This window comes from Epinephelus moara, chromosome 6 (genome assembly GCF_006386435.1).
Source record: "Epinephelus moara isolate mb chromosome 6, YSFRI_EMoa_1.0, whole genome shotgun sequence".
NCBI lineage: Eukaryota > Metazoa > Chordata > Actinopteri > Perciformes > Serranidae > Epinephelus > Epinephelus moara.
Window position 1 is genome coordinate 10,750,530 of NC_065511.1, and position 18,156 is coordinate 10,768,685.

Consider the following 18,156-nt stretch of genomic DNA (forward strand, 5'->3'; position numbering starts at 1 on the left):
TCTGAGCCGTGTATAATTAGGACAGGATAATGGCACTGTGTGTTTTAGTGCAACAGTCATGGGACTGCCTCAGTGGTTCACAGCATGTGTGCAGCCTCCCTGTGTATGTGTGTGTGCAAACAGTCCCAGAAAAAAACACCAAGGAATGACAGCTTCTCCAAATTCTTGACATGACGGATTGTTTCCAGGAGGATGTTCTTGCACCGACAGACAGACAGACACACAGAGCACAGACACAGACAGGTAGTTGAGTAAGAGGAGCCAAGACAGACAAGCTGGAACATTAGTAACACAGAATCATTGTGTGTGAGGGAGTCACACATGACATGATCAGGATCATGGTCATGCCAGCAGCACATAGCAACATCGAGGGGGAGAAGCAGAAAATACAGAAACTCAGCAACCAGTGAATGTGTTCAAATTTAGTATCACTACTGTTGACGTGCATTAACTCAAGCTCCAAACACAGACTATTCTGTCTCCAGGTAGCAACTAAAAGTCATTGTGAAGTGAAAAATTAGAAGCTATTGCATCTTCACTGCATTACACGGGTGTCAGACAGCATTTCATGAGACAAAATCCTCAGTAAACTCAGAGAGATGAAGCGTGCATGGAATAAGATTTGGTTTGAAACAGAGCTCTTAGGAATTCATATTTCAAATATTTGAAATATACAAAGTGTACTTGATTTAGCAAGAACAACAGAGCCATATGGCATCATCCCCAAAATCTGTGGCTCAGAGAGGCGAGCAAATCAAGCATTCATCAGCACAAATATTCAGAGTGTGTGATGAGCTATGGAGACAGGGGCCAAGGCTGTGGGCAGGGTTGGGGTAAAATGAAGTCAGGTGAGGACTGAGGCAGGATTAAGTGGGAAAAGCACTGCTGATCAAGTGAGAGATGGTGGTGCATTCCCAGCAAGAAGCAGGAACACAAACCTGAACAAGAAAAACCTGCAGAAAACTCAGAGACATGTTGGCTGCGTACTGTATTTGGATCCGGAACAATTCCAATTTACATCAACTTCAGCAGAATGTTTGCTTGTCCCTCTTATACTGAATATAGGGGTCATTTAAAATGATTAATGATCAGGATGTTTTAAAATTGGTTAAAAATCTGATAAATGGATTCAGACAAGCACCCATTCATAATAAGGCTTTGTCTGAAGCAAGCTACCTACAGGCAACCAGAGGAATACTAACAACACTGATACAACATCTCAGGAAGAAAGCCTCTTAGTGTAACCGACCATAAAGTCATATGATAAAAAGCTTGCTAATGATGAATGAAACCCAACAACAAGAGCTAGTAAAACACTTAACACCATGAAAGCATGGGACTCACTAAAAACATGTTGTTTTCACCCAGGGGCAGTGCCTCATGTCCTGCGTCTGTGTGCCTGGTGCACATCCTGGTTGGCTCACATTGGGTCGTCACATCACTTTTTGGATAAGCTAGCTAAACTGTGGCCTAAATGGTTGTTTATTAACGTTATATTTGCCTTGGCCACAAGATAAAACCTGCAGGAGACATAACACCTAACTGTGACTTCAAACAGAGATGATTTTCATATTCTTTGTGATCATCAGTTTACAAAGACACACTTCTATTTTTGCTCCTTGCTGCTGGCTTCTGCTGCTTCACCATCACAACATTATATGGGAAAATATGTACAATTAAATAGTACTAAAATATATTGACAAACTAAAATACATTGAACAAAATGCGAACATATACTTAGAGCACTGGCTGAGATGGTCATGAAGCCCGTCAAAGCATGCACAGCTGTGCTCCACAAAACGACGCCCATCTGGGGGGAATACTTTGCTTTAAGGGAGTCCCATGAAAGCGCAGTGACAGTAATATTGCATTGTCAGTGCTTGAGAGCCCAGCTCTTTTTGGAGCTGAAATGTCTTGTGATGCTGGTCACTTGCTTCTAGCACCATCCTTCACTGTAGGGGAATCAAACAAAGTGGGGGTAGGAGAATGTTGACAGTCCAACATAAAAGCAGTTTAGGTCTTGAAACTTAAAAAGTCTGTCTGCAAAGTGAGTTCTGAAATCCTGAAATCTCGGCAACTGACAAAAGTTTTTGAGTCATTTTTATTGAATAACTCTCCTTTCATCATGGGTTATTTCTTACACATCTATTCATGTCTTTTTAAACTAGGCTCTTCTATGGAGACTGAGCTAGCTAGGGGTTTGGCAAAATGGTGTTGTGAGTGTGCTAAGTGCTAATCCAAGGCCCAGATTGTGGGCTACACTGAGTTTGGATGCCCTACCCACTGGGGGAACAAACTAATCAGATCTGAGGTCAGTCATGCTGCTGGGATACAGTCTCCATGACTCAGCAATGTGAGCAATTTTGTTTGGAAAACAATGAACAAGGCAGAGCAGAGATGCATTGTGCAGCATGGACTGGGTGGGCTGACTGAGATAGGTTTACTGGCAGAGGTTTCACAGTGAGCAGAGCTACACTGCAGAGGATGACGGGTGATGATTGACTATTCTAGGCTTCTAACTGATTGCTGATGGATGTCACCAAACATAAAGTGATGGGAGGATTTACAGGCAAAAATTTCAAACACCACCACTGACAATCATAATAGATAGATAAAAAACAAAATAATTTTATCATTTATCAATGTCAGTGTAGCAGGTGACAAGTGAAAATTGACACAGTGATTCACACATATGCCGCCTGTTAACCCACATGTCTATTTTTGCCCTGTTCACAGACAGATCTCCTTGAAGGGTCAAAGTGGAGATACACAATAACAGCAGTTTGCTGAGATGATTAAATTGTCCTGCTAGATTAAATGTTAATTTGATCAGTTTCTCGAAACAAATCAAATCAGTAGACATCCTTCATTTTTCAAAATGCTATTTGATACCTTTATATCTTCACTGCTTGTTCATCAGGCCAGATTTAATTTAATACTTCGATCAAAGTTGAGATTAAGTTAAATGGAGGTTGCATGGCAACCAAGGCAGTGAAGACATGGACAAAGCTTGTTGCTGTCAGGTTTAGAGATGAATATAATTCATCACAAGCAAATACAGAGCATTCTTGTCTATGTGAGATATAGATAGCAGCTATAAGACGAAGTACATAAAGCCAAGTAATGAGCTGCCGAATTCAGTTATTTAGGCTATGTGAATATCATCAGGATGTACAGTATTTTCAATGACATCACGGAAGTTAGGAAACTGCATTTTCAGCTACTATAGCAAAGTATTTAGGCAGGACATTTTCTATTGACCTCATGTTTCACTTATTGAATCAATGCATGTGGGTTAATGTAAGGGATGTTCGTTTTAGTTACTTGTGCTTTCAATAGCCCAACACCCATTCATCGGTAAATAACCGGTTAATTCTTACAAAAGAAATGCAAAATGAGGTGAAATACAAGACGCCTTACTTTTTGATCTGGTGCTCCACTGACTCAGTGACCTTTAGTGCCGCATTTCATTTCGAGGTGATGAAATTTGTTATGTTTTATGATGTAATTGTCTTGCCTTTATTTTACTTTCTGTTGGCTTTGCTGACAGCCAGCCTGCCAGCAGCGTTAACATGTGAAAACATAGTGGCCATCGCACACCCTCTGATATCCACTGGTTATCTAGACTTGGTTGCTCTGCACTGCACACCATATGGGTCAGGTGGGAGCGAGCTAGCGGTACTGCTTATTTACTGTACTATTACTGCTGGGAATACAGTCCAGGTAATGGGATGGTGTTGCTGTGGAAACATGGTGGCCACCCTCCGGTCTTCCCCAGACCCCCAGGAGGTGTGCTGGGCTTTAAAGCCAATTTCTGTTGTGGCCAAACAGCAGTGCTGCCATTTCCGGAGCCCGTAATGTGATGTCATTGGGCTGAAAAACACTTTTTCTCATTAGACTTTGATTGCAAAAGAGACGTTTATAAATTCATTCAGGTTAGTTCATTCCACTATCAAGATTTAATCTATTCAGTCCAATGACATTTGGAAAGTCTAAAAGAGCTGCGAGTTTAAATCATTTATCACCATTCAAGTTAGAGGAGTGCTAAACCTGGAGTCAGCTGCCAGGGCACACTCAGCCATGGTATGTGGCTGTAAGTCTCTAGTGCGCCTGCTCTATGGGCCCAATGTGGAAGCAGCACTGATCATCCAGGTAATTTCAAAAAGAAAAAAAAAAGAAAAAGATCTTCTTCTTTTTTCTCTTAAGACATCCATGGTCTTCCCCCTGGTCACCTTGGTTGAGTAACCAGCCTCCTTTTGAGCTGCAAAATCCCTTTAGCATTGTTTAGTGTGTTATCACCACCAGCCGCACTGACACAGCTAACGGTCCTAACGGACCGCTCGGGGCGCCTGACCAAGGCAGCCCCCTCACTCTGATATCTCTCCACTTTGTGCATGTATAGGTCTGGATAAGCTCTTACCCCTCTGTTATAAAACTCAAATATATATGTGCACAGGTGTGTCCCTAAAATTATTACATATTAGTCAGTCACCAAAACAAACATTTAGATATAAACAATGTAGCAATGGTCTAGAAGCTAAACTAAAAGTCACAGTCTGATAATGGTAATGCAAAGAGTTAACTGCATTGTTGATCTCATCTTCCATTATTGTTGATCAGATTAAGAAGTCAAATCCAGTAAACCAAACTGGGCTCATCCACAACTGCTGATATAACTCTGTTTACTGTGTATAAGAATGACAGAGAGAAACTCAGATGTTAAACATTTCAATGCATGCCTGTACTGATGTGGACGAACAAGATACCAGTTACAGTTAGAATTAAGTATACAAAGAGCTGAATAATTAGGTCTATCTATGCTGCATGTAAATTTCATTTCCAAATAAGATCAAACCAAGATATGAGTCAAAACCAGGATACTAGTTTGCATGTCGACATACTCACTGATCTCTGAGTTGATCAAATAAATGCAGGTAAAAGACAAGGCAGCGTGGTGGAAAAAACCTAGGAAATACCTTGGTGTCTTTCACCACAGTGACTAAAAGAATGCACAACGACATGAGCAGGACGTGATGACAGCATCTCAAACATCTCCTCAAAAATGTGTTGTTAACAACTGCTCTTAGACGTCTTCTGACAACATCAAAGTCCTTTATGAGTTGTCATCTCATCAGCTTTGTAAAGGGAGTCGTACTGTTTGTTCAGACAACAGCAGATAAATATCCTGTCCTCAAAGTCATAGTTGTAAAGATCAGACCCGGAGTGGTAAAGTCTCTGAGACTCTACAAAGAAACACATTCACCGTGTCTTCACAACGAAGGAATAATAAGCTGAATAATTACTTTAAAAAAAGGCTATAGACTAATACTAATAAGTGTAATTGTGATACAGTGGTGGAATTCTGCACTGAGTACTTTTACTCAAGTAAAGGACTTAAATACTTGCTCCACCACTGTTGTGGTGTGTCACAACTGACCATCAATCATCCCATCCTAAGGCCTCGAAACACCGAGCTGACTGTCAGGTCAGTTTCGGGCCATCGTCAAGAGTCTGTCGCCCCAGTTTTTGCAGTGTGACCCACGCTGTTGGCACTAGTCGGCAGCTTTGTGGCCAATTTGGCAGAGCTTGTCTGTAATGAAATCGCTCTGATTGGCAGTTCAGTTCAGTGCAAGAGATGAGAAACAAAAGTGTGGAAAGCAAAGACATTTAAAATCAAGACGGCAAGAGATCAAAATACACATGTTAAATTAGGTAAGATTATTATTGCTGGCCATTGAGCTCTATAGCGGAAATGGTTCAATGGTTCGCTAGCGCATAGTAAATATCATTTGTTCTTTGAACATCAGGTTGTGTTGTTAATGTGCTAACTGGCTAACTAGCATCTTGAATGCGTCCTATCTGTCTTCTGTTCTACCTTTTTGAATGACGAATACAGACTTCTGCCACCTGCTGCAATGGCAACCTGAGGTGGAGCAATAGTCTGCCTTCGACACCACTAGATCTCTGATGTTGGTTAGGTGTGTCTGGGCCTTTAAAGTATTTACAACACCCTGTTCATCATTGTGTTTGTGTCATGTCCTTGGTTCACAAGTGGTGTTTCATGATTGAAAAATCAAAGTTTTGTTTTAAGGCACAACAGGAGTTTTCCTTATGTTTTTTTTGTAATTAGGAACATCAAGAGTTAATAATCAGCAGGGCTCCTACAGTGTCAGACCCTTTCATCCAGGCGGCTTCAGCACAGAGCATTGATTCTCCCTAGGTGCTATTTGCTACCGTCTCATCCATGAACTATTTATTTTTAGCTTTATAGCTCCTCTGATGCTTAGCAAAAAGCCGACCTATAGGACACTCAGGTACACAGGACATTTACAGCTGCTAAAACACTGTTTTAAGACGCTCTTCTTTAGCATTCTGCAATATGAGGCCACAGATCTGGCTTATATTGACAAAACCTCTGCTCTCTGCTCTCAAACTACATATTTTCAAGCTTATAGCCCAACCAATGACAGCTGCTGGCTCTTGCATCACATAGCTGCTCTGGTAGTTCTTGTATCAGGAGCTCAGCCAATCAATATGGGTAAAAATATCTGCTGTTCAATGAAGTAAACATTGGCAAAGCCAGGTGGTGGGCTAATCTTGGCACTAAACACGGTGTAATAATAGTATGATTCAAGTTTGCCTTTTAAGCTTAATTAATCACTTTATCTACAAGGCAAGTGATGTTAACAGCATGAGTAGCTTTGCACGTCACTGACCATCGAGGCAAGACAAAAATGATACATGTGACTCCACCAAACCCAAGAGCTGTAGTCACTGATCGTACTGTAAGAGAAGCTATCTCTAACTCAATTAAGTGGCAGAGGACAGGGGACATGCAAATGTGACCCACTGATAAAGACCTGTTATTGACAGAAGAACGAGGGAGGGAGGGTAAGAGAAAGAGAGTAATCACAATCAGGATCATAGCCGCTAATGACAGGTGCAACCTATCTTCTTATCCTCTGGATCAATAATACCCATTATTCATTTCCAACTGGGGATGAATAATTAAGCTTCTTCCTGTTCGGGTGACATCTGTCCTTCTGAGGAGAAGGGTAGAGTAAGGCAGAGACAGCCATCTTGAGAGTGACTGACATCTAGCTAATGGTCACCTTGTTGAACAGGAGAGGACGCCAAGATTCAACAAGGGCAGTCGGCCGGACAGCCAAAGACTAATAGCTCCATTAAAGAGTCCACTGGCATTTTGGTAAGTATGGAACATGAGAGCAAATCTATGAGTGCTACTGCAAAAGGCCAACCAAGGAAATAGGATGCACTCTCAGTCTCTACGGCTTATTGGTCACATTATTAAGCAGAAATGTTTTTAAAAGGTAACCACTAGCAGGTGTTTGCTGACCTACAGAGACCTTTCTCTGCATCAAGACCGCCTAATTTTCTCAATGAAAAATGAGATAATGAGTCACAGAGAAAAGTAAAATGAAAAAAGTCGGAGAAGAGTGAAAGAGAAACCATAATCGTCACAATGAATTGACTGTCGTCATCAAACTGGAAATAAAACTCAACAGTGTACGATTTAATCACCCATAATGCCATATTAAAGCAGCTATCGCTCCTCATTTTATAATGAAGGATGAAGCCCAGCTTTAGCATGACAGTTGCCATGGCGACTTTGTCGTTACTACCCTAATGGCATGTGTACTGTGTGCAACTGCACCCTTGCTGATCGTTTGCAGACCTAAATTTAGACCCTCTATAAGTGACAGCGGAGAAAGTCACACCATTGTGTCCTTTTTAAGAGGACACAGAACAAGTTTGCTGTCTCACTTTCAAGCTCTGATGGATCCCTGCTTGTGCCAGGCGCTGACATCCTGCTTCAGGCTCTGATAGCATTTCCACTAATTTACCAACACATGTACAGGGACCTAATGACACGCAAGGACCAGCGAGGCAATAAGAGATTCATTAAAGGGCTGGGTGATGTCTACAGAATGGGCATATAATGATGTGCACAGTGAAACATCACAATGGATGATGACATCATCTTATGGGTACTATGATTATTTCATATTATTTCTTTTATACTTTTTATATGTGTGTATGTTGGATATCACCTCTCCCTGATTTACTAAGGCAGGTGCAAACCATGAGGATTTAAAAATAATCTTACCTTTGCATGCAAAGAGTGTGATTAAAACGCTTTTCCTTTAGCAAATTGGGTACAAACCTGCACCCTGGTGTTGAGTACTTTTAAATCTTGATGTTGGGCTCAGTGGTCTATAAAAAATATTTAGGGAGTATTTGACTTAATTGAGTAGGCTATTTTCTGGGAGTTGGTCAAAGTACTTATTGCTTCATACATGAGGGACAATAAACAAAAAGTGAGAGCTGTACATCTGGTGAGTGCTACAAAATAAGATTAAAATGATATGAGAATTGATATTAGACATAGAAATAAAAAGTTCTCTCCAGTCATCAGGGCTTATTGGTGTGCCACTGATCAATATTTCAGTTAAGTTCACTTCTAAAGGTACATTGCGTGAATACATAAAATTACTTATTCTTATTCATCACTAAGTTGAAGTTGTAATTATATTTAGTGATGGCTGCCATGTAGTTTTCCACTTAAAACGGTAATAACCACAAACTACTGGTGAGTAATGTCTGACAATAAAAAAAAAATCATCTAAACTCACTGTTGACTGCTGAGCTAATGTTAGCTAACAATACAGTTTCACAGACTGACAGGACAAGTTGCTGCTCAGCTCTCCATGTCCAAAGATTCTGATCAAAGTGATTAAAATATGACATACTTCAAGTATGACTAAGGGATTTGGACCATAGTTTAATATCTACTAGCATCAGCTGTCAGTGCTTGACCATACAGGGCTGGAAACGGCATGCACAAGCTAACGCAAGATTGTTTATTGACTGAAACAGTCATCGCTGTGTTGGTCATTTTGAACTTCAAAAGCATGCAATCAATGCAAATTTGATTAAAATATCAAAATGATACAGAACAGCTATTCACTGCCTTAAAAATGTCTTTGGCAGAGCGTAGAGACTGGCCCTGTGATGCATGTTTATCAGATAACAGCCAAGTCATATTGTAGTTTGGCTGACTAACAAAACAAATGTTAACATAGCTTATAAAATCTAAAAATGAGAGGCCTGTTAACAACACTGATCATGTCCTTGGTTTTATGGGGACAACTAGGCACAGGAAGGTTGAAGTGATGGGAGATTTTATGTTTTAAAAGGGGTCAGTGTCACAAGGGTACCTTCGGGCTCAAACCCTAACTCAGAGCTGATTTCAATGGGAAAAACACCCCACTTGTTAAAGGGACGGTTCACCCCGTAAATTAAAAACGCACATTTTTCCTCTTACCTGTAGTGCTATTTATCAGTCTAGGTTGTTTTGGTGTGAGCTGCAGATTGTTGGAAATATCAACCGTAGAGATGTCTGCCTTCTCTTGAATGTAGTGCAACTAGATGGCACTCAGCTTGTGGTGCTCAAAGTCATGACCCAGTTACTAAAGGTAATCCACAGACCTTGTTGTAAGCAGGTATTGCTCATGCGCGGCTTCTGGGTGCGTTTGATTTGCAACACAAGACAACGAGAGTAAACTGACAAGAAGCGCATAATCGTTTTATCGTTTTATTTAATCAAGCAGCCCTAATGCTATAGCTTACCTAGTACCACTGAGCGTTCAGCCAAAGAGGACACCATTTATGTTTAGATCTCATGCTGTCATAAGCACAGGCCTCTTGTCCATGAGTAGGCGCAAATTTCCTTCTGCGCGATGATTTGATTGGTAGGTGTAGTGCGATAGGAAGAAAATAGTTCCTACATTAACTGCTCACCACAAGGTCTGTGGATTGTCTTGAGTAACTGGGTCATGATTTCAGGAGAGAGACGTTGCTGTTGAGGTTCCAATTTATTTCTTTTTTCTGGCGCTTTGAGCACCACAAGCTGAGTGCCATCTGGTTCCATTGCATTCAAGAGAAAGCCGACATCTCTACAGCCCATATCTCCATCACTCGGCAACTCACACCAAAACAGTCTAGAGTGATAAATACCCTACAAGTAAGATGAAAATATATTTTTGATTTTGAGATGAACTTTCCCTATAACACAATGTGTTAGAGTAAAACAAGCCATTTATCGCCTGTGGCCAGTAATACATTCTCAATAAAATGAAAGATAACTTAAATATTGTTCTATCTCGGTATCTTTTCTCTTTAGTTAACTTCAAACAAGTATAACAGGCTCCAACACGTAGGTGGAGCATGAGCAATAGGTAAAATAAGGTAACACTGTGAGATGCTGACATCCGGGCCTTGTATTAGTCTGCTCTTTTACCCATTAAGCTACTCATCATCAGTCTCCATCTTCTCTATATGCATTCCCCTCCACTCCCTCCTCCATCCCTTTTAACGTCGCCATCCACACACCCCTCCGATCCCATCATTTCTCCATCATCGTTTGACTTGTTCTCCTACTCTCAGACAGAGAGCTGTGAAAGAGCTGAAACAGTGGGATCTCCTCTTCTACCCAGCAGTGAATAATGCAATCAGAGTGACTGATTGTCAGGAGGGTGCGGAGTTAAGATTGCTGCCGATGTGTGTGTCTCTCCATGTGCGCATGCACACACACCTTGCGCTTAATGTATGACTCATCTAATGTCCGCAAGTCCTCTAATGCCCACAGTGCTTCCTTTAAGCCCAGCAAAAATCCATCAACCTGCAGACTGGTGACTGATCATCTTCACATCTGGTAGAATCGTGACACGTCAGGTACATACTGTAAATCATATACAGTAGAGGAGCATTTACAAAACATGTTAACTGAAGATTAACTGTGTAGACATGTTGTTATCTCCAAATCTTTCTTAATTACCATTGAACATATATATATTTCAGTACACACTTGGCTCACAACACTGGGCACAGCAGTGTTGCTAATTCTAGCATGCAAACATGCTTAAAATGACAAGCTGATGTTTAGTAGGTGTGTTTACCATAAAGCCGATGAACAGCTGTAATAAAGCTGAGGCTGACGGCAATGTCAGTGGGGGGGACAACCATGTTTTTGTTTTTCGCTTGCCTGTGTGTCCTTGTATCAGGTGTCACCTTTCTAAATTCAGAGATTTTAGCAGGTCCATAAATGCAGTGCAGCAGATTGTTGAGTTTTGAGTTGCGAGGTGGATAACTGATCAGTTGATTCAATTAGAACTGATCAGATCGATGGATGAAAGGAGCAGCTGTTTGTGAGTAAAAGCAAACCAGCGTACCCAGTGTGATGAAGGTTATGTTTCACTTTCACTGCGTCTGGCGTTGTGCTGCTCCATCTGTGGAGCAAATAACAACTGGTAATGTACAGCGGCACTCCTAATGAACGGTCCAGCTCCAAAAATAGAAAATCAAAATGTAGCGGCAGATGTTATAATCTTGGTGGCCCGCCACAAATAAATGAATCTGTGGGAAAGCTTGCACTACCAAAGTTACCACAATTCATCCTGATGAATGCAACAATGTGTACCAAATTTCATGATTATCCAAAAGTTGTTGAGACTCGTAGTGAAACGATAACCGGTTTCCCGATAAACCACGGTAAAATTCCAAACAGTTAGTGTTCTCTTGTTCAGTTTGATTATCATTCAAATCATTTTTTGAAAACCTCACGTTACCAAGTCTCCCAGTGTGGGCACCATGAATGTCTGTACAAACTTTATCCTGACATCTGACAGCTTATAGCCTAACCTAAATGTAGAAGTTAACATGTATTTTAGGGGAAATGGCCGAGTGGCATAACCACTGTTTTACTAAAATCCAAGAGCGCACAAAGTTGGTTATGCTATCTGACTGATCATATTTATGGCCAGAATGACAACAACATGAATGCTGACAACCTCCCTCTTTCTCCCGACCTACAGACTGGAATTCAGACAGCCTTTCCCCTTAAACTGCTCTCTAGTGTCACTATACAAAATGTAATGAGAGTTTTGCTGTGCCAGTTCTGCTGAGAGCACTGCAAGACTGAAACAGAGTGTGTGTAGGGAGGGACAGGCCAAAATAATAAACATGGCTCCACATTATGGAATAATTCCAGTTTATTACAACATAGAGGTCATCCTTGTAGTTTTGGCCATAGTTGTTAAGGTTTAGAAAAACAACCAGACTGTATTATCTGGAGGCATATATACCTCTATTTGATAGCAAGCAGCAGAGAGGTGACAGATGTTGTCATCACTTGGCCAGTAGGATGCTAATTTTAAATGGTTTTTGTGACCGAAAGTCAACCCTCGTTAAACAATAATGAACCATTAACCGACAAGTTGTTTATCATGATACTACTGCTGTGGGAGTGTGAGCTCTGTGCTGGTGACGTAGAGTTCACCTGCCCCACACACACTCAGTGACAGGGCTGTTAGCATTACACAGCTAACGTGACTAAACGGGATTAAAGACAGAGTTGAGCCATTTTGGTGTTGTTGTGAGTTTGTTGGGACCTTTCTGATGGCTCAGTGACAGATATTAGCCACTGATGCTGTTGTTAGCTCATGCTAACCAGCAGACGTTGAACTGAGCGTTCTGTGTAATGGCAGCAACAGAAAGTTTGCTGATCCTCTTTATCACTGAAAAGGATTAGCATCCAATGGGGAGGGGGTTGTCTCTCAGATGTCCATCTCTGCTCCACATCATGGCATGGCCCTGGTGGCGATGTAAGACTTCAGCCTGGGCAGCTGCAGACTGGGCTGTCCCATCATCTCCATGTTTTAATAACTAACAGAAATGATGGCCAAAGCCACGAAACTGAAATAATGAGTCAGAGGCTTTGCGGTTCTTTTTTGATGTCTGCCTGCGAGCACCTCTCTGAAATAGACGTGTATTTCCCCACGATTTCTAAAGTTCCAAAGCTAACACCAAAGTTGTAGTAAGCCAGAATTTTCCTTTAAACCTATCCGCAGCTATCTGCTAGTCAAGACACCCTGCGGATCCCCAGAGTTCATGCAAAATCCAAAATAGCATCCCAACTGGGGCATCTATGTCCATGGTGTTCTACAGCTGGTGTGTCTGGAGATAAATACGTGTGGCCTGCACTCTCTCAGTTCCTTGAATTCTTTGACTTTGACTGGCCGTCCTCTCAGCCAGTCAGTGGGAAAAGAGAGCCCCCCCTGCGTGGCTCACCTCTGTGCTGCTCTTTGCCTCTCTCTCTTCGTCTTCCTGTCTCCTCATCTATCTCTGTTGTTCCCACAGACTTCAAACACTTTTTTAATTGGATGCAGGTCAGCCAATAGCTGGACTGAATGGACTGGCGTTATCAGTGTCTAGGCAGATGGCTTGCAGCTGCTCAGGTTATTTCTCAACACGAAAAAAAAGGGACAGAGAAAGAAGCCTGTGTGTGAGGTAAAGGGGTGAGAGGGGGGAGCGGGAGGGGGAGGGAGGGAGATTGTATCGATAAGGCGGCGTAAGAGGAAACCCTCCTTTTTCCTGTGTGCGCCGGGCAATAGATTAAAACCGTATCTGCTGTAGAGCGAAATAAGGAAACATTGCCGGCCATCCACCGGCACAGGAGATGAGTTTAAGATAAAGCTACTTCTCAATCATTGGGACACTGGAGACCATGTGTCTTACAGTGTAGAGGAGGTTTGGTTATATTGCCTTAAACACTCTTGGCGGCCCCGAGCATCCTTGCTGCGTGCTGCTGCAGCATGTCAGGCTACAGGACACAATCACTGGCAGCACTCGATCCATCCATCACACTAGCAGCAAACTAGTGGGAGGTAATAAGGAGAAAAGAGCACAAGAGAGTGGCCGCTGACAAGAACAGGATTGGTAACCTGTGTGATTGAGATGTGAATCTTTTCTCCACATACTAAACACTAAATTTCTCCCTATTTTTCTTAACCACCAGCATTTCTGTCCATCTTGCTGAGTTGTTGTGGCCTTTATCAGTTCATATCAGGGCCGTGACACAGTGCTTTGCCTCTGACAAATATCCTGTTGTAGTGGTTGAAGTTGTTCAAGCCCCAGCAAGGTAAACAAGGGCCTTGTCAATCAGCAGGTGTTGGATGACTGACAGGTTGGGGAGGTGGTGGATGTGGGGGAGGTGTCTCTGTTGCTGAGGTGTTGGAGATGGGGAAAGGGAGGCAAACACAGTGAAACTAACAGAAGCTCCTGGAGCCGGAGTTTGGGAGAGGAGAGTGGAATGTCAGTAAGAGACCACAAACCCTGCTCCCTCCCTCCCTCCCTCCCTCCCTTTCCTTACTTCTCTCCTTCCTCCCTTCCCCTCTTTCCAGCAGACAGGCAGACAGCCGGAGCTGAGCCACAGCAATCCCACTCCTCACTGTTGCCACGGAGAGAGAGCGGAGGAAAAGCAGTCTGACTGCAGCTGGATTTGAGGGTCATTTGAAGAACACAACCAGGCAAAGCAGAGACAGGCTCCATTTTCAGCTCACACCAGGGAACCAGAGCTCCCTCTCTCCTCTCTCTCTCTCCATCGCCTCACCCCCCTCCCCTTCTCCTACACAACAGCTAAATCAATAGAAATGACAACGCAGTTGGAAGGTCATTCGCGAGCACTGCAAGCTCTGTGGTGGAATGCTCTCCGATACGTGGCAGACAACGAATGGAAAAACAAATACACATCCTGCCAGCGCTCCTGCCTGCCTGTCCTCGTCTGATCCAGCTTAAGGAAACATACGGATGTGCTACAATTCCTCTCTCCTTCCTATACATCAACATGCAAAATGGAGCTGAGCGTTGTGTTGCTGCACAGGGACTCTTTAACAGAGGATACATTGTTTCCATAAGCTTACGATCAGCCACCCTGCACGTCTGTGTACACACACACACACACACACACACACACACACACAGACACACTGTCCTCTTCATGTAAACACTTTGAGAACGAGGTACACGTGTTACACTCGCAAAATCCACAAAATGCTTCTCTCCCTCACTAATGAGCTACCAAGCATGGTCTGACACGGTGCCTTCACAACACAAACACAACAGCTACAGCTAGAATATTACTGGAGCTAGTCAGAGCTACAGAACCACCAGCAGCAGCGGACACACACAGAAGCAGCAGTAGGAGCACGGGAGCAGTCAAAAACACATAATGGCATTAACATAGAAAGAGCAGAGTTGCTTGTGCGTTACTCACAGAATATTCAATGGTCCCTTTGGGTCTCTGGAACGACATGCGCCTCCCATCCTTCTTCTCTGGAGTCTTCTTCTGGCCGGTATCTGAAAGCAAGCGAGGCAAGGTACGCATTACATTCATGTTCCTCTCTCCCCAGCTTGTCACAAGCTGCCGTTTCCCAGCCCCGTGGGTAGACAGCTCATTCGTCAACAGTGAGCGAGCCAGCCAGCCAGCCAGCGATGTGAGCTGTGAGCACCGGACCACTTTCTCTCTCTCTCTCTTCTTCTCTCTCCCTCTCGCTCTGCTTCTACCCTCCTGCCCTTGCTCTCCCTCTATCACACTGTCCTCCTCTCTCTCCCTCTCTCTCTCCCTTCTTCCTCCTCACCCGCCGTACAGCGCAATGACAGCCGTTGAGAGCGGTTCACCTTGCCTTCCTGTCTCTCACGGCAGAAAGAGACCAGGCTGACCTCCATCAGGGCACCGCCGCTCTGGATGCGAGCCCGAGAGGAGAAGAGGATGATGGATTCTGTTGGGAAGCGGGGGTTGCTAAAGCTGGAGATGGAGAAGGAGGAAAGTGGGGGCTGAACCAGAGGGTGGATGGAGGAGAAGGGAGGGTTCAGTGCTACGTGTTGGTTGGGTAATGTGGGGATGTAGCACGGGGAAGTGGCAGCTGAAGAAGAGGGTGGAGGTGTAGAGTTGTGGTATCAAGGTGTGAATATTAGGAATATTCAGAATTCCCTACTTTTTGATAAGGGACCTGGAAGGGTTGGGAGGAAGTAGAAGGTAAAGGGAGGGGCAGGAAGCAGAGCTGAAGATCCAGGATGGATGGTTGGGAGAATCAAGGTAGATGATAGACGATAAGAGGAGCACACAGCTGGCAGATTTAGTCTGAGAGTAAAAGAAATATAATAAGGTAGGCTTTGGATGAATTATTATTCAATTAATGGTAGGCTTATTGGATGAATAAGAGCAGGGTGGATGGTGACAGAAGATGATGGTGGAAGTTACATGAAGAAGTTGGGGGGCTGGGTGAGGTTGGGTAATAGACTAGTGATGAAGGCAAGAGGGTGGATGGAATGCTGAAGCAAGCAGATGAAAGACAGGAGCAAACGATAGGATGGGAGATGAAAGAAACTGGAAGGGGACTCTTGGGAATGCAGGAGATGTGGAAAAGGGGCGGATTTCGGTCTTTGAGAGACTGAGAAAAAGGAGTGCCAGTGAATGGACTTGAGAAATAATGTGCAAGGCTTCGTTGATTAGAGGTGTAGGGCATGAGGGCCAAGGAAGGAGCTGACTGATGGAGGTCACTGAGTTTGGGTGGAGGATTTACACTGGACATTCACTGACCCAGTGCCCTCAGATGCCTCCCTTAAATGTCTTTCTTTTGGTGGTGTTGCACATGACTAATGAGCCCCCTTTTTTTGTGCCTTTCTCATCAGGCATCTCAGATCACTCAAAACATGAGTCATACACCAGTGCTGCTATTTCTGGGGCTCAGGACTGCCTGGCAGAAAGTGAGAGGGGAGGGGAAATTAGAGCTGCTTCAGGTATAAATATCAGTTTAGTAAAGACGATACTGTTGACGTTGTTTATGAAATAAAGGCATAGGATAGCAAATATAGATTTACTACTGGTATTGTGAAATGAGACTAGAATTTGTATATACTATTATTATACATTAGTTGTAACAGTTTATTTTCTTTGTTTTAAAGGCTGCATTTAAGTGCCCAAATCTATTGTAGAAAATATGACAGTTTGACTGTATGTTGTGTCTACTTCAACAATCTAAGTAAATATCACTTAAAATATTGAGTATGAACACATAACTTAATTACTCTTAGTATACTGTACTATCGTGAGGGCCTCATTGTTTTCATGAGCATATCTGAGATAAACAGACTTCAACATGTCAAGTTGTAGCCTGGAACACACACCCTCATCTGCAGCCACCTTTTTTTTTTTGCTTCATATTGTCGTCTGTATCTCACTAAAGCAACCTTCTCCTCAGCAGTAGATAAGTTGTTTGGACTTTAAGTTACATTTTGTCAAAAACACCAATATTTTCTCTGGCTATTATTTTTCGACTGACATTAGATGAGTTTTAGTGCTCCTTTGAATTTTAAATGAAAAAATAATAAATGTACTACATTGTGTGTGTTCTCTCAACTTAAAAAGCTGAGCTGAATGTTTGGAAAACAACCAAAACCATGTATGTCTGGGTTCTGAGGTAAAGAACACCTGGTCCTCCACCTGGTTTTGAGGAACAGAAACCCAACCCAATCAGGTAGGGTCTTGTTCTAGTGTCACAAATCTGGGGTCTGTTTCAATAAGTCTAATACCTGAGCTGATATGAAGGGCTTGACAATAATTTTGTTGAATTTGATTTACAGATATTAAACTGGTAATAAAATGATTATCTTCTGTCTAAATATCTCGCAATTGGCTGCAGACTGTTTCATTTGGGGGGCAGGAGTTAATAATAGTACTTTAAATTATTTCTATGCATTAGTCTTTGAAGCATATAAAATAATCATCTTTGGAATTAGCTTCGATGACTTTACATTTGTTCCTCGGACATTGTTATTATTATATTTCTTCTTGTTAATTAATATCTTATCATTCTGCTGTCTGTGATAGTGTTCTCTCTGTTCAGGTCCACTGCAGTTTAGATTGGGTCTAATTATCATCAGGTCTGTTTGGATTGGGTCAAGCTTTGCTCAGGCTCATTTCTCAACATTTTTTGTGTGTTATCTATGAACAGGACCAGTAATCATCTCCAGATTATCTGCACTTCATTGCATATTGAGGCACTGATATTTGATTTTGTCGTACCCAGCTAGGGTAGTGCACAAAATAACCTGTAGCAGTATGAAAACCTTGGGTAAGGATTTGTGATGAGAAAGAACACAATGGCTGCACAAAACTGTGGGCGTGTGCCAAATCAATTATTCAGTATCCAAATGAAAACCTTGGCAGGATGATTACTTTCAGTGGGACAATAGAATGTGGAGCTGTGGATTGTAGATGATTGCGTTTTAGTTGCT

At 42.6% G+C, this 18,156-nt stretch overlaps 1 protein-coding gene across 7 annotated transcripts in view; it reads right to left on the reverse strand.

The window, feature by feature from the left end:
* oxr1a (oxidation resistance 1a) overlaps positions 1 to 18,156 on the reverse strand; it is a 210,943-nt gene that overhangs the window by 46,430 nt on the left and 146,357 nt on the right. For all 7 annotated transcript variants that reach the window (XM_050045734.1, XM_050045738.1, XM_050045735.1 and 4 more), the window contains one exon: positions 15,134 to 15,216. In XM_050045734.1, the coding sequence (XP_049901691.1) occupies positions 15,134 to 15,216 (83 nt within the window). The remainder of the gene's footprint in view (positions 1 to 15,133; positions 15,217 to 18,156) is intronic.